The sequence below is a fragment of the Phalacrocorax aristotelis genome, chromosome Z (assembly GCF_949628215.1).
Source record: "Phalacrocorax aristotelis chromosome Z, bGulAri2.1, whole genome shotgun sequence".
Taxonomy (NCBI): Eukaryota; Metazoa; Chordata; class Aves; order Suliformes; family Phalacrocoracidae; genus Phalacrocorax; species Phalacrocorax aristotelis.
Genome location: NC_134311.1, coordinates 36,944,683 through 36,971,199, shown reverse-complemented (window position 1 = coordinate 36,971,199; position 26,517 = coordinate 36,944,683). Strand labels below are relative to the sequence as shown.

The 26,517-nt window shown below is 36.8% G+C and overlaps 1 protein-coding gene across 2 annotated transcripts in view; it reads right to left on the bottom strand.

The window, feature by feature from the left end:
- The window catches only part of FANCC (FA complementation group C), an 88,118-nt gene that overhangs the window by 9,462 nt on the left and 52,139 nt on the right, over positions 1 to 26,517 (bottom strand). For both annotated transcript variants that reach the window (XM_075078404.1, XM_075078405.1), the window contains exons 5-12: positions 23,846 to 23,965; positions 23,055 to 23,119; positions 19,046 to 19,210; positions 15,933 to 16,089; positions 10,195 to 10,247; positions 6,124 to 6,223; positions 1,358 to 1,433; positions 439 to 520 (exon numbers count right to left, since the gene is read on the bottom strand). In XM_075078404.1, coding sequence (XP_074934505.1) covers positions 439 to 520; positions 1,358 to 1,433; positions 6,124 to 6,223; positions 10,195 to 10,247; positions 15,933 to 16,089; positions 19,046 to 19,210; positions 23,055 to 23,119; positions 23,846 to 23,965 — 818 coding nt within the window. The remainder of the gene's footprint in view (positions 1 to 438; positions 521 to 1,357; positions 1,434 to 6,123; positions 6,224 to 10,194; positions 10,248 to 15,932; positions 16,090 to 19,045; positions 19,211 to 23,054; positions 23,120 to 23,845; positions 23,966 to 26,517) is intronic.

The following is a 26,517-nucleotide window of genomic DNA, read 5'->3' as shown; positions in this document are numbered from 1 at the left end:
ACTTTGAATGTTTGCACAATCCTGCAGAAAGCCAATACAATCTCCTTTATAAAACAGTACCACTCACAACAGGCTCTTTCCAATATTAGCTGCTTTTCTAGTTGGAAGAGTTTTCTTGTTATTCAATCCAGAATCAGTTTTAAAAGTTTTGGGGGAGATGTGGGAGAATAGGCAAGTAAGTATTTCTGTTATACAGCTAGCTATTTGCCAAAATGAAAAGAATAAAAAGATTTTGTTTACTCAGATGCTATTGGTTGGGTCTATGGGTGCTACAAAGCTCAGGTTCTTTAATCTAAGTCCTATTCTTTAAAACAAAGCTCTATTTAGAGAATAATATGAAAGTGATGAAATGTAGCCACTAAAGACTTCAAATGACATGATATTTCACAAAGTAGCATACGCAAAGGACAAAAAGTTAGAAAATATAATATTGCTTACCTAATGTTTGTATCTTCTACTAATGCTTTGAGCATATCTGAAATGTGTTTCAAGTGTTGAGGCCAGTGTGTAGTTGGCAGTTCTGAGAAGGGAGGATGAAAATAAAACTCGTAAAAGTCTAGTCTGTCCAACTAGAACAGAACAGTGATATTAACCATATTAAGCTAGCATTAAAATTTGTGCAACTTGATTCAGCTATCACAAAGCATTTAAAACTACATTTTAAAATTTCCCAATTTTCAAGAATACCTATTACTGTGTTTCTTAGAACAATTCATTGACAAATCCATGTGAGGAAGTACAGCTAGTAAGAGTCAAATGAGGCTGATGTACCCTTGTGTAAATGCTACCTCAATATTAAATACATAATCAGTGGAGAAACATTCTCAGAGGCTCTTGTACTGAGCTGAAATTATTTCTCACGAAAAACTGTACCATATTGAGCAGTGGTTTCTTGATCTATAAAAATGGGAAACACGAAGAAAAATATTAGGTCTGCAATCCAAAAGATCAGCAGTATTCAAGCTTCAGAGACACAGCAAGGCTATTTCTTGTAATAGACATACAAATATTTTCGTAACCACCATTACTAATATTATAAGATAAGAATATTTAGCATTTTTACAATCTTGGTAACTTGTCTTCATTCCTAAAAAATTATGCACTCTTTCTTTGTTATTCACTTCTGGTTTAGTTTTCTTTAAAATTACTTCTGTATTATTGTTACATAAGAATTAGATGTTGCTGCAAAAAAATACATTAGAAGAATATTACTAAAATAAGTAACATACTTATGTAAGTCAACACACCCTATTCAGGAAATAGCAAAATTTCATCTTCATCCCTTTGAAGTTATTTTAAGACATATACAGATCATGCACATTGACTAACGCTGCAAGTATTTCATGAAGAAGCTTACCATAAGGACATCTGAACAAAGCTGTTACAAGAGGCTGGTGATGGTAAGGGAAGTAGGCCTTCAGTGGAAAATTATGCTAAGATAAAAAAACAAAAAGAAAAAAAAATTATTTTAAGAGCTTTCTGGTCAGTTTTCAAAACAAACCCAGAGTGAACCATCTCATCTTAGGCAGTAATTAACAGTACAGACTGGAGCAAGAGAACACAGAAACTCTACACTTAATTTTATGATTTTGCATAAAGAAAGAAGGGGAGTATTTAGGAAAAGCTTGCTTAGAGAAAGTAATTACAGATTTTTAAAAAACATGCATTAAAAAAGGTTCAGAGTATGAAGAAAATTACATCTGAATATTCTTGGGCTTTTTCCCTGTAATCAGAAAAGTCTTTGTTCTTAATAGGCAGAGGGAGACACTAATTAGTTTAATTTCATTTTCCAGTGTAAACAGGTTCACGGGTCATATTAAACTAAGAACTAATAACATCAAAATTGGAAACCTAAAATTCTTAGAATCTGATTCAGCACAAGGTAGGGTAGTCATAGATAGCAGACTTGCCCTCTATTTCTCTGGGTATGTGTGATTTGTATACTGCAAACGTTGCTGCTTGCCTGATTGAGACTAGCAGCAGCATACCTTTAACCGTTTTGTTATGCAAACATCTACTGCAGGCATGCCGAATGTGTAGGATGCATGTGCAAGTACAATATGAATTACCTTTGAGTTGGACTGAAAACTGGCTGAATGGCCAGGCCCAGAGGGTGGTGATCAGTGGCACAAAGTCTAGTGGGAGGTCAGGAACTAGTGGTGTATCCCAGGGGTCAATACTGGGACCATTTCTATTTAACATCTTCATTAGTGGTCTGGATGATGAGGCAGTGTTCCCTCGGCAAGTTTGCTGATGACACAAAACTGGGAAGAGTGGCTGATACACCAGAGAGTCTTGCTGCCATCCAGAGGGATCTTGACAGGCTGGAGAAATGGGCTGACAGAAGCCTCATAAAGTTCAACAACAAGAAAATACGAAGTCCTACACCTGGGAAGGAACAACCTCAGGCACCAGTACATGCTGGGAGCCAACCAGCTGGAAAGCAGTTTTGCAGAAAAGGACCTGAGGGTCGTGGTGGACACCAAGTTCAACGTGAGCCAGCAAGGTGCCCTTGTTGCAAAGGCAGCAAGTGGTATCTAATGCAGCTCAGCTCTGCTCAGCTGCATTAGGCAAACGATTGCCAGTGGGCTGAGGGAGGTGATCCTTCCCCTGTCCTCAGTACTGGTGAGCCGCCACTCTAGCAGCCAAACCTCGAGTACTATGTCTAGTGTTATGCTCCTTAGTATGAGAGAGACATGGACATACTGGAGAGAGTTCAACAAAGGGCCACAAGGATGATTAAGGGCCTGGAGCACCTCTCCTATGAGCAAAGGCTGAGAGAGCCTGGAGAAGAGAAGGCTCAAGGGGGATCTTATCAATGTACATAAATACCTGAAGGGAGGGTGCAAAGAAGATGGAGCTAGGCTCTCCTCAGTGGTGCCCAATAACAGGACCAGATGCAATGGGCACAAACTGAAACACAGGAGGTTCCAGCTGAATATCAGAACCCCCCTTTTTTAAAATTTTTTTTTACTGTGAGGGTGATGGAGCACTGGCACAGGTTGCCCAAGGGGGTTGCAGAGTCTCAGTTCCTGGATATATTCAAAAGCTGACCTGAGCAACTGGTTCTGGGTGGCCCTGCTTGAGCTGAGGGTTGGACAAGATGCCCTCCAAAGGTCCCTTCCAACCTCAACCGCTCTATGATTCTGTCATTTCAGTCTTCAAGTCTCCACACCAACGACCTTAGAACTCTTCTGTTTCTTTTATTTAGGAATAACAGGCTATTTAGCAAATAGGTCGTCTCTTGAAACACCGACTGGGACTACAGAATCTATAAAATGTGATAAATTTCTAAATCCAATGAAGACCGTATTTAGTAACTTACTTCTGTTGGGATATACATGCATGCAGCTTATAAACAAATGGAATGATTCATTCTTTCTCTACTCACTTTTTTGTTCTATAAACAATAGTTAATTGAAATTACATCACACTAATAAATACAGTATTCTCAGACAGTCTATGTGTCACTGGTACCATAAGACTCTAAAAGTCTACTTATCAAGTGGAATTAAGTTAATTTGAAATTAATAATTCCTACACTAAAGTATGCATGTCGCTAATTAGCTCGCACAAAAAATCCCCACGAAAAAGCAGCCCTTGACACAGCTAGTAGTAGCCAAGACAGCTTACAGCATGTTACATATGAAAACAGTATTGTCAAGTAAGTGAAAACCATTTTTCAGCATACTGTTTAAGCAAATCAAAAAAAGTTTGCTTCCTATCATACACACAGTATTTTAGGCAGTTCTTTCCTTACATAAGCCATCACAAAGTGCAAAACAAGGTAAAAGGATACAGAATTAGTTTGTATGTGGCTGGTGATAATAGTTGCCATGATCTATAACAGGAAGTAGAAGTTGAACATTGGCTTAAAGTATTTATTCAGCTATTCAAAATAAAATTTCCAGGTCAAAATCACTGACTATTCTAAAATGATTAAGGGAAAAAAATGCTGGAGAAAATTATGATTTCCATGAAATAAAAACATTAACTATAAGGTCATAAATTTACAACTAACACGACCCAAATATCCTTCGGTCAGCTTTCACTACCATCACGAACTTGAAGAAAATTTGCTTGTACAGAACATCGAAAGGATTATCCCTACAGTGATCTCAGCACACCCACTCTTAAATTTCTTATTTAATGACTACACAAATTATCTTCTTCCTTAAGTAGGTTTAAACTCCGTGTTCCATTCATATCTTTTTCAGTCTCCCAAAACACAGAGGAAACAAGGCTATTCCTAAACTCTGTAGCACTGTTTTTTCACACTCTTCAGCTTTTTTCTGCCAAACCTTATTCTCTCTAAATGGTCTACAAAGTTATTAGAAAACACAGCTATTTCTGACAACTTCCACAATTCAACAAACAATAGTTCTCCTACCTTGCAAACCTGTGCAACTGCCAGACATTACCTGGTTCTTTTGAAAATTTTGTGGACGCATCTGTTTGCCTAGCCTTTTTTCATTTAACGGTACCATAAATTGCTATGGTCTCAGATGCCCCAGTCAGAACCCTCTTCATCCTCTGTCGTTAATGGTTTTACCATTTCTCTCTGAAATGCTAATGGAGCACGTTATGTCCTGTCAAGAGCATCCAGATACCACAAAGATGGGTGCCTTATGAATAGATATACTATTGGTATGACAAAAAGATATGATCTGACCGATTTAAACAAAGTTTAGGAAGCAGTCCATGCCTGCAGTTTTGTACGCCAACTGTTAATTAACATTACAGTTGATTAATAAACTGTGAAACAAGAGGTTTTAAATTCTAATATGGAAGATAATACCTTAATTAAAGCCCCCTGAATTAAAGTGTATGCAAGTTAAACAGATGAAACTTAATATTTAAAACCACTTTAAAAAAGTGGGCAATATTCCATGTCACAATGCCAGCAGGTGAAGGACTTTCATCCTGAAGCAAATGCATCACCTGCACAATAGGATTAGCTCTTGGGTGTTTGATGGTTGTGGAATCTTTACTTGTATTCTCCACCCAGTCACCCCCACATGGGCTACACAGTGTTCTGCTGCCATGTAGTCAGGATGGCATGCAATTAACATGCACACCACCTATATATTAAGCAAGACAGCCACAATGTCATCCTTAATGCATGTTGCCTGAAGATAGAAGACACATTCAATCACACTGCTAATTAAAGGCCAGTACATCACAAGTTCCAAGAAGTCACAAAATTTTCTTAACTACCATGTCCCCAAAAAAGATGCAAAAATCAAAGCAACTGGAAATTTTCTTAAGTCTAAAGTGAAAGCTATTAAATGATAGGATACTTTCAAAGTTTTTGTCATATGAATTTGAGTTAAACCACCAAACAAAATGGTCAGCATGTGAAATGACAGGAACCTGCAAAGAAGCTTGCAACCTATAAACACAAGATATTTTCATCTCACCATTTTGAAATCTAAAAAACAAGGAACTGATTCTGCTCGTTTAAATTAACACATACAAAAGTAAGTCTACTTAATTCAGCTCAGTAAGACCTGTATAAAAATCTGTGCAGAAGAAGAGACACTAAGCTGGGAAATTTGAAGCTTTAGACAGAGGAAAAAGTTCTTAGAGGCCACTGTTGAAGACCAGAAGCTGAAATTTGTATGTATTCTATGTCTTTTACCTTTTGAACAGACAAATGTGACTATTTGGTGTCCTACTTACAATTATTTGGGGGAACGGGGATGGGGTTATTACCTCTGTTTCATTAGTTATCAGAAACACTGCTACTGCAAAAGGAAAAACACATCTGAAGCTTTTCATTCTTTGATATTTATCAAAGATGGATGACCATGATCATGTTCACTATGCAGGCAGAAACTTCAGCAGAATGGGGACTGCCCCTGCAAAAATCAGTTTAGATTGCAGGATTACTCCAGGGTAAAGTAAGGTAAATTGCTCTTACGTATTGGTTTCACACTATGATTTTATTCACAGGTGAAAATGTTTGAACTGAACTTCCGTATGTATATGCAGCTGTAGAGAGATGATATTATTCAGCTCATTATATTCAGTCACCATTCTTAACAACAGAATTGTTCTTTTCTTGTGGTGTTTCATACCTTCTCACTGAAAAGAAACATTAAGAAATAGATCTTGACTAACCTGCTTGTTTTTATTCTGATGAGCCTGAAGGAAGAGCTGTGTAAACACCTGTATTATGGTCATAACTTCTGGAGTTCCATTAGTTTCCAGCAGTGTGTTCCTAAGCATTGAAAAGTTAGATTATGACAGATCAGATAATTAGTCTGCCCGTCACGCCACTGTTAACTGAAATGAATGGGAAAAAAAAAAAAGGTACATTCTTTGTATGCTGTCAGTTCAAGCTGTGTCTAAGCTCATTATGCCAGTGTGGAAACTAATAGAAACACTAACTTTGCAGGTTTTTTAAATGTTATTTTTACTCTAAAAAAACCCCATATGCAACTCCTACAAATAAACTGGATTTAGTAAGTATATACAATATACAGGCAGGCACAAGTAATTTACCCTACCAATCGGGGAAAAAGTGTAAAACTAAAAAAGAGACTACCACAACTTTATTACGCAAATTTGGCATCTAAACAGTCTTATTGGGTTCAGAGCAACTATTCCCTTGCCTACAGTTAAGCGTACTTTAGTGCTTGGCAGGACTGCATCCCACAGGCCATCTCAAATTAGAGAGAAAGCACAATCTAGTACAATCTCCTGGGATATGGTATCTGCAGGAAAAAAAAATCTTGACTTAAACTCTTAAGTATAACACTCCTACTGGAGCCAGGGAAACTAACAAACAAAACTTGTTGATCAAATTTAAAAGTTACACATCTAAAAAACTATAGAAGGAGACTGAATTTAAATAGTACAGCTGGCTGTTCTATTCTATCAGGAGTCACTGTGACTCCTTAGTGATCATTAAGCAATGAATCAGAAGCACAAACAGAAATAAGCATATACTAAAGGCATACTTTAGATCAGTAATTACTACATATTTGGTTAGGGATGAGTGCATTCCAATGTGCTTTCAATGGTGAAATCATAAAATCCACTCTAGAGGTTCAGGAAGGTGAATGCTTTAACTGTCCTTCCACAGGGCATAATGTAACCTTGAGCAAATAGAGCAGAAAAGCATGGGCAGCAAAGTATAATTTTAATTCTCTAATTTGAAAGACATGTAGTAATAAGTAGAAAAAATGTTCACAGTAAGCTGCCACTGAGGTATAAGGTTTTATGAGAGAATTGTTTCATTCTTTCCATAATGATATAAAAGGTAAGAACACATTAGTGTAACAGAGACATTTCACAAAACTACAGACACAGATAATCATTAATACAAACACAAGAAATAGTACACAGAAACTCAAGACAGTCTAAGAGTGTGTACTTCTGTATAGCTGCACCCAGCAACAAAAAAAACTTCTACTTGGGAAATAAAAACACAAGTTAATAAGCCTGAGATAAAAAAATATAGCACAATCAACCTCAATAAAAAGCATGCAAACAGCAGGAACAGTTATTCCTGAAAGAGACCAAATGCTTAGATCATAGAAACATAGTGGTTGGAAAAGACTCTAGGATCATCAAGTCCAACCATCCACCCAATGCTTTATACATAAGTTTCATAGTTAGGTGATGATTTGTATGTGTTCTCAGAAAATCCACAGGGAGATGTCGTGCGTATGCAGGAGTGGTCATGGGTCAGCTGGATTCAGCAGAACAACAGCAGGGGGGAGTCCTGTGTGATCCAGCTGAAACTGCCATTGCAAGGACCTATGCAACACACTTTCCTTACACATTTAGAGAGCAGACAGCTATCCTTTTTGAGACACTGGATTCCCCAAACATATGTTACCCTATGCCAAGATCCCTCTTTTTTAACACTCTGTTATCTGTGCAATAGGCAACAAGAAAAATAGAGATACATACAGTATGTTTTGGATCTTTGCTTCTTCTAGCTATTCAAAATCAAAATTCTGCTTCAGTTGTTCCCAGGAGCCAGAGAGGTAGCTACCAGGTCCACAAATATGAGGAATACATCACCGGCTTTATCAGAAGGTGTAGAATTATTGCAGTTATGTTTATTTCCTTATGAGAGTTCAGTGAACTCTTGTAATCTGAGAGTTAGAGCACACCTTTATTTTCTTTTCAGATCTGTTTTCTTTTCCTTGAATTCTAATTCTATTCCTCTGGTTTAGATTTCTTTTATTCACTTTTTTATCTTCTGATACTACTGCTCTTATGTCTTGAACACTGCCAAAAAGTTGTTCCAGTTCATTTTTGGTTGGGGTGTTCTTGTTCAGTCATACCGTCCAAATTCCATTAACTCTTCTAATGCTGCTGCATTAACACCTACAACTTGTCCTGCCTAAATCTATGTTTCTTCAGTTGCATAGTTCTTCACAACAAAGACTTAACTACATAGTCTCTCCCAAGCTGATTCAAACTTTTCAGCATCTAATCCAGTATTATTCTGTTAAGTAGAAAAGCACAACATTGAACCTCACAGATTTAGGACTTTAGATGACATCAGATCTGTGCTTCTAACAGAATATGAACTCCCCCAAAATAAAAGAAATTTTCTGCCAGGTTTAGAAACATAAGTTTCCAAACAATTAAGTACAAGTTCTTTATCAGCAGCTCTCTATAATCTCACATGTGACTACTTCTAGAATAGTATCTTAATGTCTTGCACACCACTTGACAATAGTTGGAAGGATGTCAAAGACATACAACAAACATGAACACAAGGCTGCAGAAACCAAAAGGTCTCCAAAAGCGGGCTGATGTATATAGGTTACCTTAATACCAAGAGGACCTGAGACATAGTATTTTTAAAACTTATTAAGGGTTTAATACCAACAATGTAGAGGAACAGGCATACTAAGTAGAAAAAATGGAAAGCAAACAAGGGAGCGGAAATGTAGGCTGAGCACAGGAAAACATTATTAATTTCTAAGACAATTTGGAACACTAATAAAAGTGCAAAGTTCTATTAGGAATACTCTGCCAGACAGATTCCTGCAGTATCTGAGAAATGGCATCTCATCCATTTCTACTGCCTACCAAACAGAAAGGGTGCAAAAGAGTTACATAGCCTCATGTTACATTTAGAAAGTATTTTATATACCATGACCCTAAATAAGCCAAGAAGCTGAACAAATTTTGCTTCCTTATACCATCACAATATACAGCCTCCAGCCTACATTAGTTAGTACAGCTCTGTAGAAGTCACATAAATTTTCAAGTGCATTTTGCTTTGGGAAGGTGACTGGTCTCAACTATTCAGAAAATGGTAGCTGTGCTCAGACACTGGACCACAGCAACAGAAAGGACCGCCATAGCAATAGCTGCCAAGTGGTTCCACTCTCACAATACAGCAGCCTACAGTTTCTACAGCAAAGACTCTTCTGTAAGTGCCTGCACAAGCCTAAACATGCACAGAGACACACAAATGCCTCAAGATGTGGGAGCCCTTTTTTTCTTAAAAAAGGAAAACACTTGATGAACAAAGAATGTCAGTCACTAAATATGTTACTGTTGGATCGAAGTGGTAATACTGATAATCCTGGCAGTAGATCTGCTTAAAAAGAATGATAATATAGTACATCAAGTGAAGTGAAAAAGCCACTGAAAACTGAGTACAAAGGACTGGAAGCCCCCATGTGGTAAAAAATATATATTGCTTAAAAAAAATCTTAATGCATTCAGAGCCAAACTCATTATTAACAGGCAGATAAATAGTTTAATGCCATTAAGAGTGTATCTGGTATCAGTCCTGAAGACTATTAAGATAATGTAAAAAGGCTACACTGGTAAATCCACATTTTAGCTAAATTCCATCATCATGCTGGCATGGGCCAAACCATTTCAGCGTTTATAATTTTCACCTCAAAATTATATTTCAATCACAAATCTCTAATGAAGTATAAAATAAATTATAAATTATAAAAGCTAAAATAACAATGTAGTCAGCTGTATCAATTATTATTATAATGCAACTTTTATGTAAAGTTCGCAAGATTTTAAACATTTTTCAGTATTTGCAGTATGTTACCCAGAAGGGGACACTAGGCATACAGCTACAAAGACATCCTGAAATTATAATACATCCCAGATTATTATACTTCTTCTCATGAAGAAAACCTCAATGCATAAACTGACCATTGAAACACTTCCCACTAAAATTTCAAAACTTACTTGAAAATTTCATTAACAATCCTGAAAATGACAGGATGGCTTGCTGCTTGTGGCTGTTGATAAAAAAAATGAAAGACAATTAGTCATTAATAAGAAACAACTCAAATGCCACTGTATAATTGACAGCTTAACTCATGGATGCTATTACACTGCAATTACTAAACTGTAAATGGCAACCAACACTTATTAAAACCTCAGATTTTCTCAGAATTAGGTTCTTCAAAATTTCTACATCTAAGTCATGGAAGGAGATCCACAGCAATACCAAGCAGGCTAAAGAGCTGAAAAATGCACACACCTGGGATCCCAAACTTGTTTGTGACAACCATCACCAAAAATACTAAAGGTGGCAGATAGAAAGAAAAGGTTGTTGCACGTAATTGCTGGAGGCAAGAGACAGGGAGCAGATTTACAAAAAGCTTTTTCCTCCTCTTCACAGACAATCTCTTTTGGATGGACATTCTTAAATTCTAAGGTTTATTAGGCTTTTATAGAGCAGCAAGAATAAATAACTACTTACACATTCCCCAAAGTGTATTTGTCTAAGTTAAAAACAAAGTCATGCTTTGTGTTTTGAAGTTAGCACCTGCAGGTTTGATCAGAATATAGTTCTTGAACAATCTACATTGTTAATATGCTATTATTGTTGTTCAAGCAACGTCATTTTGATGTGTATCGATTGTTGATAGATAAACACATTTAATAAAATGCATTCAGGATTCACGGAAGGAATAGCGTTTATAAATGGCATTTATTGTAACAGCTTTAAGTGCCTGACACACTATTCCACAGAAAACTTTTATGCAGTTGTTTCAAGCTAAGAAGTTCCAAGTAGAATAGAATCTTTTTCCTTTTTAATCGCACACAGGCAGAATGAGGACATTACTCTATATGATCCCTATCTGATAGTCTCAGAAAATAAAGAGACAACCTTTAATACCAACTGTCTAGAACAGCTTCTTGTTTCTCACAGTTGTCTTTGCCATACAGGAAATACTTGGTGGCACCTCATCTTCACGTTTTACCACGCTTTGTCACACGGCTGTAGCTAAGTTGTCCTATTGAACGTGTGCCATCTAGTGTTGGAGAGTATTTACAGCCGGTTGTTCGGACGCATGAAGAACAGCATGCAGCTTGTTGCAAGGCTGGTCTCCAAACGTCCACTTCCCTATGGGGAGGAAAAAAACTGACTGGATGAGGCAAAAAAGAGAAATGTTCATCTCGGTTGTTTTTTTAAAGGAAAATTTGGACTCGATGATCTCCAGAGGCACCTTCCAACCCCAACCATTCTACAATTCTGTGAAAACAGCGGAAAGTGAGAAGTATGTTTTTCAGTCCTCTGGGCTAAACACTGAATTCAGCCATTTCTCTCCACTGCCTTTTCAGACACTCTACCTACCTTTGCACACATACTTCTGTGGTGGCATACAAACCCACTGTTGCTTAAGACAGGTTGAGCATAAACTAGAAAGGGTCCATCAGCACATTGCCGCACATAAAGATCAAATGATAGTTTTTTTGAACAACACTAAAATAAATGCTGTATGCAACGACAAACTCTCCACCCTTTCCTGCCAGATAGCAGCAATCTACAAGAAACCACAGTTAATAGCTCCTAATATTTAATCTACACTACACTCAGTATGTATTTCATTACTGGTATTTGAAAGGGGAAACCAAAAAAACCCCAAACTCCACCACTGTTATCTAATTCCACAAGATTCCGATCAATAGACTGCCTGGAATTAATCTGCATGCACTCAAAGTAAGAATGCTGTCACAGCGCGAAAGTCTCCAAGGCAGTTTGAAGATGTGCCTGTTTGCGTAGCAGGACTAGAGCAGGCAGTGCAGTTGTGCTGCGGCCAGCAGTGGTTCTGGAGTTTGGGACGGATTATCAATTTCAAGAGGGATTCTCATAGGGTTTTAATGATGTTGACATTATCTCCTTATTTTTTCAAAATAAAAAGGCATTTTGCATTTTAATAATCTTGTCTGTGACTATGCAATGTTTTTCACAGAAAGATCAGAAATCCAAACATGCTGTATACCAGGAGCTTGTCCCATCACCTTTAAAACATGCACAATATTTACAGCACAACACAAACTAAAACAGAAAGATCCAAACACAGGGAACTGGAGCTGCATATGTGACATCATGGTTACATATTTTAAGAACATGTGCTTCTTTAGAAAAAAAACCCACACAAACACACTGAGATTTTTTTAAAGAAATAAAATAGGAAAAATATACTGTGACATAAAGTATTACATACACAAGTTCTATAGAACTACACTACTTTTGTATCTGTATTATCAGAAAGAAGAATCCTAAACAACTAATTTACAATACAAAACCAGAGCTGAATACAGAAATATGAAAAATACATTTGTATCTACAGGTTGAAAGTAAATGGCACAAAGAGGGACAGACTAATAATCATATACTGCATTTTATTCCCATCATAGAATGCTCTGTAACAACTGCAAGTAAGAATAAACATAGGGAAACAAATTGTGCCCAAGATCACATAGCAACAGATTTGAGGTCGTAACACTGCAAATACCAGTTGTCTTGACTTCCAGACTCACATGCAATTAATTGGACACAACTCTTCTACCATTAAACACTTCTAGCTTTAAGAAACTACTACACTCCTGTATTTCAAATGTTATCTGTATTTCCAAATTGCCTACTTACCTGTATTCCTGAATTTTATATTTATCAATTAAAAATGAGAAATGTAACTTTTTTTTTTCTGATACCAACTGCTGAATGTATTTTTACTTTGAAGCATACACTTGTTTTGAAAGCACAAACATCTTTTTACAGAGGTTTAAAAAGCTCCTGAATTCATCAACATTATGAATAAATTAGTGTGCACTATTTCAAAAATTTTACCATAACAACACAGGTTTTGAAGACAGGCAATACTGAGGTAGCTAACTGTAACTTAGGTGGAATGTATTCCAACAGGAAAAAAACCTTCTCATTTTCTCTGTCTATCCTTCCCCCTTCTCCCTCGTTAATGACTATTTCGTTGGCACAGCTCCCAGTGAAAGGGAGCATGGATCCAGCTAGACTCAAAACTTGGGCATAAGGCACAGCTAGGGGGCAATGCAAGGGCATGGGAACCAGAGCAGTCTCCAGCTCGGTATCCTGTCAGGCAATACAAGAGTCACCATATCACCCACTAAAACTCTGGGTTTAGTTCTGTAATGCTGAAGTGAAAATAACAGCAAGGGAGACCCCACAGCTAGAGCTTTAACTGCAGAGCACAACGTAATTTCAGTTCTGGGCTGGACTTAGGAAAGCCAACAAGGCGGAAAAACAAAACCCAGCAGTAACAGATGGTGTTTAAAGCAGAAGCCGACAAGTTTTAAATCCTCTCAACCTATTGCACTTCTCTTGCAACATAACTTTGAAAGAAATAAAACTACTTTGGAAAGCTATCTAAGAACTGAACACAAACTATAACTGAGGCCGATTCATTCACATGCTTTAAAAATCTATTTATATACATACCTATGCATTTCTGGTAAAGCATAAAATTCTAATATGTGTATTTATTTAAATTTTAGTTGTTAATGCACACATACAAACCTTACAGTTACTTTAGAAAATAAGATATCAGCTCCCCCACCAAATTTTGAAGAAGCTAAAATATCATTTGTGATGGTCACTTAATCTGTTTCTATTACTTCTGAATAACTATAGAATTTCCAATATTAATTCCAGTGTAGCCTTGAAACCACAAACAGAATAGCATACTATATAAAACACAAGTTAGTAGACCATCATACTACAATTACTCTTGGAATTAAAATAGAAGAGTATTAGATATCAAGTTTCTTTCATAATAGAAATACAGTGGTTTACAGCTATCTGGGTACCACAGATGTCTATGAGGATTATGTACAGTTTCATTGCTGTGTCAAGATATTTTGTTTAGATAAGTGACTCTGATAATACAGTTATGAAAGAGCTTATTGAAATTTCCTTCTTACCATATACTATAATCAAATCACTTACATGTTTCTGCCTATTTGTACTCTAGAGGTTTTCTTCCAAATAGAAAAAAATGTATAGATCAAGTTTTGTCTCATGATTCCACTTTTTATTACCATACCCATAAGGCAAGCAGAGGCCACATCCTACAAAAACCACAATCCAACTGCCAAAAAATGCATACCTAAATGCATTCCTAAATAGATATTCAAATGTCTTTCAGGCAGGCTAAATTAATCATACTGTTGGATTCAAAGTGCTGTTATGTCACACAAGCATCTTTACAGAACCATGTACAAGCTGTACAGAATACCATTAAGTATTTTAGAACACAAACTCTGGATCAAATCTTTTCCTTCTATGCTGCCTCTCCGAAGCTTCTCATCCTATTGGTTTTAACTGGTATTCCATCTCCCATTTATGCACCCTCCCTCTTGTCAATGCCTATCAATCAGCAATATCCATCTTCCAACTGCTGTCTTCTTTATGCCTCCCTTCATCCTGCTCCCTGTCCACAGGAAGTCCTCTCTAAACTAGGATTCAGTGCTGTTGCACTCATCTTTCCACTCTGTGAATGCCTTATTTTGAAAGCACAAAGTCTTCGGAGCAGAGGAAATTGGGGACATAACCTAAGTGTGCTAGCACAGTAATGTTCCATTCTTTTCAGGGATCAGGATGTGAAGACAGGGTAAATACCAACACTGGTAATAAACAACAATAAATCAATAATTGAAACAAAGACTTTACTTCTTTTTATATATAACCTAGATATTTTTTCCCCCAGCCCTTTGTAGTACCATATGCTGTATTCAACTCAGTGTATCTGATACAGAAAAATTAGGCAGAGGCCTTGTGTATAGCCTTGTCTCCTGGGTTACCTACATCCCCAGATGACATATGAAGTGCTTTTGATGCCAAGCACTTTAATGAGATTTACAAGTATTGTAACGGATCCGTAACATAGAAATTTGCAGATTCAATTAAAAAGGAAGAATATTTAAAGGTATCATTCTTTTCCTGTCTAAAATACATACCCTGTAAGCAGTTTTATAGGCTGAAAATAAGATACTATGTGCCATTTTTAGTTCTATCCATTTTATGAAATAATTTAAGTACACAACACACATTCTATTTCACACTGTAATTAACAATTAAATTTACGCTTAGTGTTGCAGACTAGCTCATTATTTTGGAAAAGGTATTCTGTCATGTTTTCGCATAGGAAAGATTTTTGGTGCACCGCATAACACAGCATTTGAAAACAAACTTTAATTACAGTTTAGCAAATGTTTCAGATTAAGAATTTTGATCACATTTGCAAACAAAACCAAGTAACTAGGCAGTCCATAATAAAATAATCTACTAGGAATTTAAATTGTTTAAACTGCTAAACTCCCAAGGGTACAAAGATTGACGTAAAACCAGATTCAAATCCTCCCTGGACAAAGTTCGCCATTTTTTAACAAAAAGGCAGGTACTCAGTGCCCTTACCGGTCAGATTCTTGTCTCTTCATCCATTCTTCATCAGTGGATGAAATCTTTTTCTCTTTTACCAATTCAGTGTAAAAACTAAAAATTTAGTGACACCTGTAAGACTCAAGATTTGTAAGACTTTGCATTAGCAAGTTACATGCCACATGACAGCCATTTCCCTGAAAGATGCTGACATAAACTCTCTGGCACTTCTGAAGCATGAAGGAGCAGTATCAAATGTACTACATATTGCACATACCAGTAAGGATTTTTTTATGACACCAGCCACTTCTTCCAGTGAATTCAACTGAATGGAAACCAGCTGGTCTAAAAGATATACTGTGGCTTTTTCGAGGCTTGGTAAGTGACGAAGCCAGAGACTGAGGATAGCTGATTCAGTGAGGGAGATCTTCTTCCTGGTTTAGAAAGAAAAATACCGTTTTCCCTGAGAAACTGGAATGAAGACAAAAATGTGCTTTTGGTTTTTTTAAAGCACATCAGGGAAAAAGAAGACAAAGATCAACCTGTATCAAGAGAGAGAAAATCTTGCTTAGAGTACTTTGTTCAATATCAAATCATAATGGCAAAGAATAACAGGGCATCACCACCTATCTACAGTTGAAACCTAACCACATGGTTTTAAAATCCAAACATTTGGTTATGGTGGATTCCAGCAAATGGAAACAGAACTTTTAAGTCTGGAATTCCTTCTTCTCTAAAGGAAGGTCCTGCCCGGCCCTTGTGCTCTTTCAAACCCAGACTGCTTTCTGCAGACCGACCTGCTCAGAAAGTGTCAGCAGCTGACAGGTAAGCAGGAAGGTCCTGAATAATTTAACTGCTGGCTAAATCAAAGCATTACCTGTCTTTGCAAAGAAATAAGAAAAAATCCCTAAACCCGAGGTAGAGGCAGGTAAGTCTCTGGCCCACCAACACTGACCAGAGCCCTTTAAAAGATAAATGGTTAAGAAGGCAATTATATCTTCAGCTAAAACTTTCAGCTATAGCTCAGCTGAAGTATAGTGTTGTATCACTAGGAAATAAAAGACAGTTTATTTTGAGACAATACTGTAATTTGTGTGGACCAGCACAAATCAAAACATACTAAAAGTAACCACCTAAGGAGAAGAGCTATCACAGGAGGAAACATCCTGGAATATTTTTGCAGCTGTCATGATAGTTGCAAATTAGAAGGTTAAAAACAAAGAAATACATAAATAACAAGAAATATGTGCTGTGGTCTTAAATAGAGTTAAGATTAAAAAAAAATTAGGCTGGAAAGTAGATATGTGCTAAAGCCACTGATAAAAAAAGAAAAACATCAGCAGAAAGAAAGATTTAGCACCATTTTAGGATCTACTTTTAATGTTTGTATTTTACCACACATATGTTTAAATATCAGCCTTCAGAATTCTAGTTTCCATCCAAAAGCTGTATTTATTTCCATTCAAAACTACGTAATAGCTTAATTTAGAAGTGTATATCTGTAGACAAGAAATATATCAAAGTACATAAAATGTACTGCTCAATTTCAAGATTCTGTTTAATTAAGAATCACTACTAAAGCACATATGCCCATCAGAGTAAATTTAGAGTGACAAGAGATTACTCAATTTTGCCACAATTCTCTTCTTTGTTGTTTTTGTGGTAGCATGGCAGGTAGTGTTATGCCAGGAAAAGAAATCTAATAAGCTTACATAGAGGTGTTCCAACTCTGAGATTTAAAAAACATATAGGAAATAAACTGTAGTCATTATCCTTCTGCAACTGAACTTGCAGATGGTCCCACTGGGGCAATGCTGAATTCTATGGAGCACCCCAAGTCCCAGTATTTGGTAACCCTATTTCCTGGAGCAGGCTTTACCCATGTTCAGAAGGAAAACAAGTGTTCAGAACACCATGACAGAGTTAGGGAACTCAGAATTCAACTGTTAAAGTGGGGGAAAAAAAATAAAATACAAGCACATTCATGTTAAGATCACATGAGCTTCAGTGATAGGCCAGGAGTATAGCATGCAAAGCATGTGTGAGCCTACATGTGCTCTCAGGGAAGCCATATGATTTTGACATGGGCCCTGCAAGACTCACTTAGTCAAGAGCCATATCAATGGAATTATTTTTGCTCACTGTGATAAAAAAGTAGTTCAAAAGGTAAGCAAAAGGACATCTATTTCAGTCAGAAGAAACTTTTGTAACCATCTAAAGGATTCAGGCTCACACTATGAAGTGGCAAAAGTCTGTCATGGTGGACTGCCCGTTGGCTCACTGGCATCAGTATAGACCATCCATGCTGAACCTGTGAAATTGCTCTGAAAGTTTTCCAAACTGCGTTACTGCTTGTGGAACATGTCCAGTCTGAAGCCATGGAAGATGAGCAAGTGAAAGTTAGCTCTTTCTTTTCTGGGACACATCTTTCACGCCTTCACATTCCTTTTTCACTTCATTTCATCAGCTTCTAGTAACATGTACAAATCAGTAATTGTGCTTTTCCATTAATTATTTATTTTTGCTGGAGCCATCAATGGACCAATGTATCAGTCTTCACTGGAAGATCTCAGACATTATCATGTTTGGTACAGAGGAAGGAATTAATACTTTGATCAAAAAGGAGATGAATGGATAACTGAGGTAAGTGTTCCCAAAGGACCTCTTTTAGTATATAAAAAAAAGTTTATTATATAGTCCCTCAGCTACAACTTGAATAAAGCAACTCTCAAACAAAAATGGGCTGTGCTTTCCCTGATGTCTTTCCTACCCTGGCATAGCCAATCTTGCTGATGTTCAGCTTCGCCCAGCTGCCTTTCATCCATAGACTGATTTTATCAAAACAGTGGTTTCAGTGCCAGCAAAACAAGCAAAGTTATAGTTCACAAATTGTTCCTACCAGACTCACTAAAACTAATCTGCTGAAAAAGAAGAGAATTTAGAATCTTGAGAATCAATTTCACACACACACACAAAAAAAAAAAGAGAAATACGGAACCACTCAAACGTAAGGATCTATCTTGTACACAGAAAAATACAGATGGTTCTCAAAATGTCGTTAGGAATGTTGATACATTGATATGAAAGGTAAATAACATTTCTATGGAAAGTGATCATATCTTCCACAAAATTCCTAAAATCCATTGAAGACTTTAACCACCATTTTAGAAAAAAGGTGGGACAAAGTCCCAGTCAATATTAAAAACTGTTATGCCACAATTTGTGTTATCAGCATTTCAAAATTCTGCTTTGGCCTGCGACCTGAGCTCTACTATTCAACTGCAGAGCATGTACAGAGCATTCAGCATACAAACTCAGAGAAAAGACATTTAACTGCATTAACGATCTGTATGAAAAGAGCCTAAAAATCATACAGACCATACTACTTACTTTAAAAAGGCCTCATTCACAGCCTCCAGAAGCTCCAAACTGAGAATTTCTTTTGATGCACCTCCATGGTAAAGAAGAAGAGTTTCCAGAAATGGAGTAAGATCAGGCAAAGTAATGAGGGGGAGACAGAAACGGGACACAGCATTCACACAACTGGCTGAAACTCTGAGGGAAAAATACAGTTCATATTTTAGAAACATATAACTTTAATTTCTAAACTGATAAGGTCAAAAAAGATTTAAATAATTACAGAAGATTAAACGTAAGAGATGCATACCTAACTGCAGAAAAATTATTTACTGGAATGACTGTTGACATGTCATTACATATTGTCTGAAGAATCTTAAGGAGAAGTCAGATAAAATTTTGATATTTTAGTGCTCAAGGCAAACAACGTCAACCCAATTCTGAAGTGCAGCCAGTTGTGTTTGCTCAGTAATCACACCCTTCCTACCATGGAATGCTTTGTCTTTTCCAAAATCAGAGAAGAACAGGTAAGGAAGGCTACAGATTCACAGCTTCCATGGAGGTTTGCTAGACCCTCACAAGAGACCACCCAGCTGCTTTTAAGGCCTCCTGTTGTTTCCTTGAACATTTCCTCTCAACAGAAAAAACTTTTATGAACCAAACAATACGGAATCCTGCTCTCTTCAAGTGCTCAGTTGAAAAATTTTTGTCTTACAGATCTACAGTTGAAGGAAAATGAAACACTCTTGGATCTTAATATACGAACCACTTGACCTGCTTGCTAAAACTACATGCTTGGAAATAAAGACAGTGGAATATGGAACATAAACAAAACATGGAACCTTTGGAACATAAACAAAAATAAAAATGGCACACAATGTAAGAGATAACATTTGCAAAAGGAAACCACAAGTTTCCCAGAGTATGTATAGTTTCTAGCACATGAAACTGCAGGTTTTTCTAGATGCAGTTTTGACAGGAATATATTTATGAAGAACTTGAAAATACTGAATTCTAGCATATTAAAAAGTGCTAGGTTGTTTGTAAAAGGCTTCATTGAGTTCCTGCAAGTTTCTCCTGATTCCATTGTTCACTAAAAGGGGTGCATTCTGTGCAAGCACCTAAAACTGTTTTCTTTGGGGAGCCACCAATACAGTGTATGAAGAGCTGAGACAGGAATTACACTACAGGCTGCTCTGAGTAAGAGCTAATTCTGTTGCCCTGCATGTATTAAAGCTACTCCCAAATAGGTGTTGCCTAATGGTCACTGGCATATGCTGGGACAGAAGTGCTATGATTTGTGGACATGGGGTACCCCATTGTGGTTCCCACAGTGAAATAAAACATGACACATTTTCAAAGACTCAAATTTCTGAGTAGGTACCTAACCAAATATGTGTTAAAGCTTCGTACGCTGAAATACTTTGAGATGCAGTTTTACTGTAAGAAGTGTTTCTGTAGGAATGGTAATTCTTGGGCTGATATTTATTGTGCAGTAGTGTTTTTCAGGATATATATGTAAAGTTCACAAACCCAAAACTCTTTAAATCAGTCCCCTTTACAAAATTCTATTTCTAATTCCTTACCTAGGACTAGAAAATTTAGCAATTTACTTTACTCTTAACTTTGGAAGAAAAACCCTGCAAATGCAGTTTTCTTCTTCTGCTAAATAATCTTCAAAATATGTTCTTGGAGAATGTTGCACAGTGCATTCCACTGTGTGCAATGAATTTGCACAGACATTGTCAACTGCATTGCTGTCAGCATCACTGAATGGAGAAATGAGGCAAGGTACACCTCTAACTCCTACTTGAATATACAGCCATATCAAAATTTCTAGGATCAAAACAATCCTCGTAGAGTTCAAAGTTTTCCTTTTCTCCTAGTCGAATTCAGGAATTTCTCTTCCCGACAGTCTCATTTAGCTTTTCAGCTAAGCCTGTTTCACCCTACTTTACAAAATGTGAGTGGTTTGTTTTCTACATGATACAAAACTTTGTGATGATCTTCATTAACTGTGTGCATGATTTTCGCACTAAAGTCAGGTCTAAATGAATTCAGCTTATTTACTCTTCCTTAAGCAAACACCTCAGTGCAAGAAGGAAGGGAGAAAAACAGCCAAGCTATTGGCTTATGATATAAGGAAGATATTTCAGTCAGCCTCATCTTTCCTATAACTTTACAGGCTATGTGGTGTAAATAGGTCATGGAACTCATTTCATCATATCAGCAGCTTTGACTCTGAAGATCAATATAATATAAACAGCAGAGTCATAAAATTAAAAAAGACACAATTTGAGTATATAGTCTATATTAAAAATATCTATCCTTATTTTTACTTTTGTGTTTTAGCTGGAATACACTTAATTTACATGCATTCAAAACGATCTACTAACGTATTCAAATATGATAATTTTTAAAGTATTGACAAAAGACTATGATCAGTATAAGGGCACAAATTACAAATTATAGAGTTAAAAGGCATGATCATATCAAAAATAGTGACAACAGTAGCATTAGGCAAATGTATTCCCTTTTTTCTGGTCACAGATTTTGGCTTAATTCACTGTATTTACGTAGTGTGGATAAAGAAGGTGATTATTCTCACTGACTACACCTAGACATGTAGAAACACCCCACACAAGATGTCAAGGTGATTATTAGCATCTCCTGATAATCTGGATTGGAGATTTGGCCAGAACACATCACAATTTCCTTCCCACCCACTTTCTCAGACTTTCATCCTTAGAGAACCAGGCTGAACAAGCAGCTAAAGGGTGGAAATACTATGTGCTTGGGTACATTTAAAATAGTTTTATATCAAACACACAGTATTGCCACACTACTGTTTGGTACCAGATCAAGGAACTAATAGCAGGAAAATGAGAGGTTCTTGAAATAAGCATGGGCAAATTTTATCATTAAAACAAGTGCAAAGTAATTTCTATTCTATGAAATTAAACTACCACTCACACAAACAGTGGAATAAATTCCTTTGGAAATTTTTTTTTTGCTTTTTCTTATAGTAACCACCAGTTAACTTTGGCTATAAGGACACACACAGCAGCCAACATTATGATTATGAAGTTCATGAGGTTCAAAAAAGCCAAATGCAATGTCCTGCACCTGGGTCTGTGAAATCCCCAGTATCAATACAGGCTGGGGGATGAAGGGATTGAGAGCAGCCCTGCAGAGAAGGGCTTGGGGGTACTGGTGGATGAAAAATTGGGCATGAGCTGGCAATGTGCGCTTGCAGCCCAGAAGGCCAACCATATCCTGGGCTGCATAAAAGGAAGTGTGAGCAGCAGGCTGAGGGAGGTGATTCTGCCTCTCTACTCTGCCCTGGTGAGAACCCCCTGCAGTGCTGTGTCCAGCTCTGGAGTCCTCAGCACAGGAAAGACATGGACCTGTTGGAGCAGGTCCAGAGGAGGGCCACAAAAATGATAAGAGGGCTGGAGCACCTCTCCTATGAGGAAAGGCTGAGAGAGTTGGGGTTGTTCAGCCTGGAGAAGAGAAGGCTGTGGGGAGACCTTATTGCGGCCTTTCAATCTGTAAAGGGCGCTTCTAGAAAGACAGTCTTTTTACCAGGGCCAGTAGTGACAGGGCAAGGGGCAATGTTTTTAAACTGTAAGAGGATAGATATCGGTTAAATATAAGGAAGAGATTCTTTACAATGAGGGTGGTGAAACACTGGAACAGGTTGCCAAGAAAAGCTGTGCATGCTCCGTCCTTGGAAGTGTTGAAGGTCAGGCTGGATGGAGCTTTGAGCAACCTGGTCTAATGGAAGATGTCCCTGCCCAGAGCAGGGGGGTTGGACTAGATGGTCTTTTAAGGCCCCTTCCAATCCAAACCACCCTGTCACTTTCAAGTATAAACTGTTATCTGAAGAAGAACTTAACAAGCTTGTCCACACCTGAAATTATCTACATATATATCCAAAACTTTCCAACTGAAGCCTAAGTTGCCCAAGACTGTAAAAAGGTCCTCACTGAACTGTAACTGAACTAAAACGTATCAAAATGAAGTTTAGATTAACACCTACCTCCCCTGAACTTTAAGTCCATTGAACCAATATCCTCTGACTTCTGTTAGTAATGAAGAGACCATCTGTTAAATAACATAAATAACATAACATAAAATAACATAACATAAAATAACAGAACATAAAATAACATAAAATAACATAACATAAAATAACATAACAAAAAAATTAAATTAAATTAAAATAAATTAAAATAAAATAAAATAAAATAAAATAAAATAAAATAAAATAAAATAAAATAAAATAAAATAAAATAAAATAAAATAAAATAAAATAAAATAAAATACACATACTGCAAATAAGCAGACATTAGTTGCACGGTTCTCTGTGTGACTGACATACCATGGAGGTTTCTCTGTTCACTCAGTTTGATTTTTTAATATTTTAATTATTGGTGCTAAATTAAAGCTGATCAGATCACTGAATAAATTAAGCTGCAAAACATTTTTTGAACACATATCTGAAACTAAGAAGCTACTTATTTTAGCTTTGCTCCCCAAGACTTGAGGCAAAACTTTAATGACAGGGCAAATATTGTTTTTCTTATAACACATCAGCAAGAGGAATCTTGTTTTTATGAACATTTATTACAGTATACTCTAATAAAAATTTTTCTCATTTGTCCAGAGATATCCCACTTCATTTTTTCCCTTAAAAGGCTGTAAAAGTAACTGAGGTAAGAAAAGATGAACAAAGTCCAGTACATGTTCCTTATAACAATGACAGCTCTATATGTGCTTATAAACCGGTGATTTATTATTAACAAAATCCCAATTGCACAAAATACTTACCTTTTTAACTACGTGACTATGATAATTCGCTGACGTGTAGCCAAGAGTTGATAGGAAGGTACCGGTTTCAGCTTCATTACTTTCCCACTTAGAAGAAGAAAGGAAATGGCACAGCAAACTCTGTGAAGAATCAACAGAAGGGCAGTAAAAAAAAGTATTAGGCTACAACATGCTGTGTGAAATGAACTGTCCGCTATTGAACTATACCGGGGGTAAAATCTTTTGATCAGTTGTGGCCATGTCACACCATCAACACAGAAGAGGAGGCAGCTCCCATCAACCACAGGAAAACGCTGCAGCTGCCACAATTAAACGTGGGTTCACACACCAAACAATTTCAGCAGTTGTGCTATAGCAATAGAGACCATCTGTGTCAGAACCAGAGAGACGTTAGGTAGGTTGCAGTTCTCTGGGAGCCATTTCTGATATCATCTGGATAGCAGTAGTCGTGTTGCTACACAGCAAAAAAACTCACCTGTAGTCTTGATCAGTACCATGATCAAGAAAAGAAAGCACAAAGTTAACATTTACTTTTCCATATCACTCCTTCAAGAGGCCCCAGTATTTTTGACGGGATTCAGGGTCTGGCCTAATAACTTAATTTTCTTAATTTCCTCATTATCTTGAGAAGGTAATAACAAAATTCTAGTTTGACATTTACTTCTCTACCAATATCACTACACAATGCTTTAAGTCACATTTAATAAAAGCTTTTTAATACATCATATAAAAATCAAAACAATCCTTTGATGATAGATTCCAACTAAAGTCAGATTAACATATTTGATACACTGGTCCTACAGGCACATACAGAGGATTCTGAACATAGTACTCTGGTGTCATGCTTTCCCAGTTCTTCAGCGCTATACTAAAGCTCGGCTGTCTTTCGGACAGATCTTACACCCAGCACCTTCCCAGCTGAACTCATTTATGAAAGCTGTTGTGGTAAACCTTGAGCAGGTTTTTGCATCCTGCTGTCATAAGGGAGCAGAGGTAGTTTTATGTTTCTCATCAAATGATCAGCTCTGATTTTGTTAGCTGTCTTTTCTTCCTGTCCTCTGTTGCTGCATGCTGATACAACAGCAACTACATACCCTTTCCAGAGGTTCATTTCAGGGTTTTATATATCACTAACACTTAAAAGTATAAACTAAATTACACTTTGTATGGCAATAAGTATAAAAACCTTTGCAAAAGAGGGTCAGCATTAGCAAACACTGAAAAAGACCTTAATTTTTAAATTATGTAATTAGAAGGAAAGGTCAGAGAAAGCTCTGTGAACTCCATGGTCTTAGGGTGTTTCACTCTACATATTCTTTTTAAATGAGGGCTCTGATGAAAGATTCGAGACTAAAAAAGTAAAAATTAGTTAACCATTTTTTGCTTTCAGAATTCCAAACCAAATATTTATGCACACTTTCGTTGTGCCCTAAGCAACTGCTTCACAAGTCCTGGAATTAGATTGTCCATGTTTGATTAATGTCAGAGAGAAGATCGAATCAGCAGAAGCACACAAGACATCAAAGAAAATTCAGTACTATCAAAATAAGTAACAGGCATTTGGAACATCTTATTTATAGTACTTTTGTTTAAAATTATTTTACTACGTTGCAGACTTATGTTAAATGCTTAAATATCCTTTTCTTTCATCGTGAACCTTTTCTCCTACAAAGCCCTCAACAGGAGAAACTGCTGTTTTACCGCCATCTAGTGACTTTCCTAAAACTAAGGAGGAAGAAAAATGCTTGACAGCACAGTTTCAAAGAAGTAATGTATGTACAACTTCTGCATTCTTGAGAAAAAGACATTAAAATGTGGATTGTCAAATTGTACAAGCACCTAAATATATCAAAAGCTAAGATTAAAATCCACTAAACTGTACGTTCTCCAAACACCCCTTAATCAATTTATTAATATGGAACTATATATATTTTCATCGCCCTTTGCAACTATTACTAAAGTTAAAATTTGCTTACAGAACATTATCAAGGGTTCAGACAAGTAATTCCTACAAAACAGGATGGTTTGCCAAGTAGAATGAGATAAGGGATCAAACTGCAAGTTCAAAACAAAATAAAGGAGGGGTTAGCAGGAACAAACCTGGGATGCTACTTTTGCTAGAGGTAGGAGCAGGGTTTGAAAAGTAAAGTTTGTTGGGTTGCTCAGTGAAAGACTTGCAAAAAGCTTCACTGAGAGAAAAACATAACAAGCTCTGAAAAAGATTTGACAGGTTGACATGGCAGCTAATGACAGCTAAATGAGGGAGTAGCTTAAAACCCTGTAACACTAGAAAATACATTATCTAGTGACCCTCTCTGTAACTAGAATTTTCCTAAGGATAAAACTAATCCAACATTCTTTATGTGAAGAGTAATTTCAAAATTACTTTTCCCCTACCCGTGTGTAACAGGCATTGTCAGTTAAGCAATCAATAGAGGAAAAGACAAGACAAAATTACTATACATTGTCAGAGTCTGCATATGGTCTGCAATGCTTTCCTGGTTTTTTTTGTTTAGTTTGTTGGCTGGTTGTTTTTTTAGTCGGGTTCTCCTTTTCTGAGCACTTTACTATATCCATGCTAGGATTTTACAGATCACTTTAGTTGTTTTTTTTTTGGAACACACAAAATCTCTGAACAGCCAGAAGAGGGCAAGGGGAACAGGGGTAAGGAG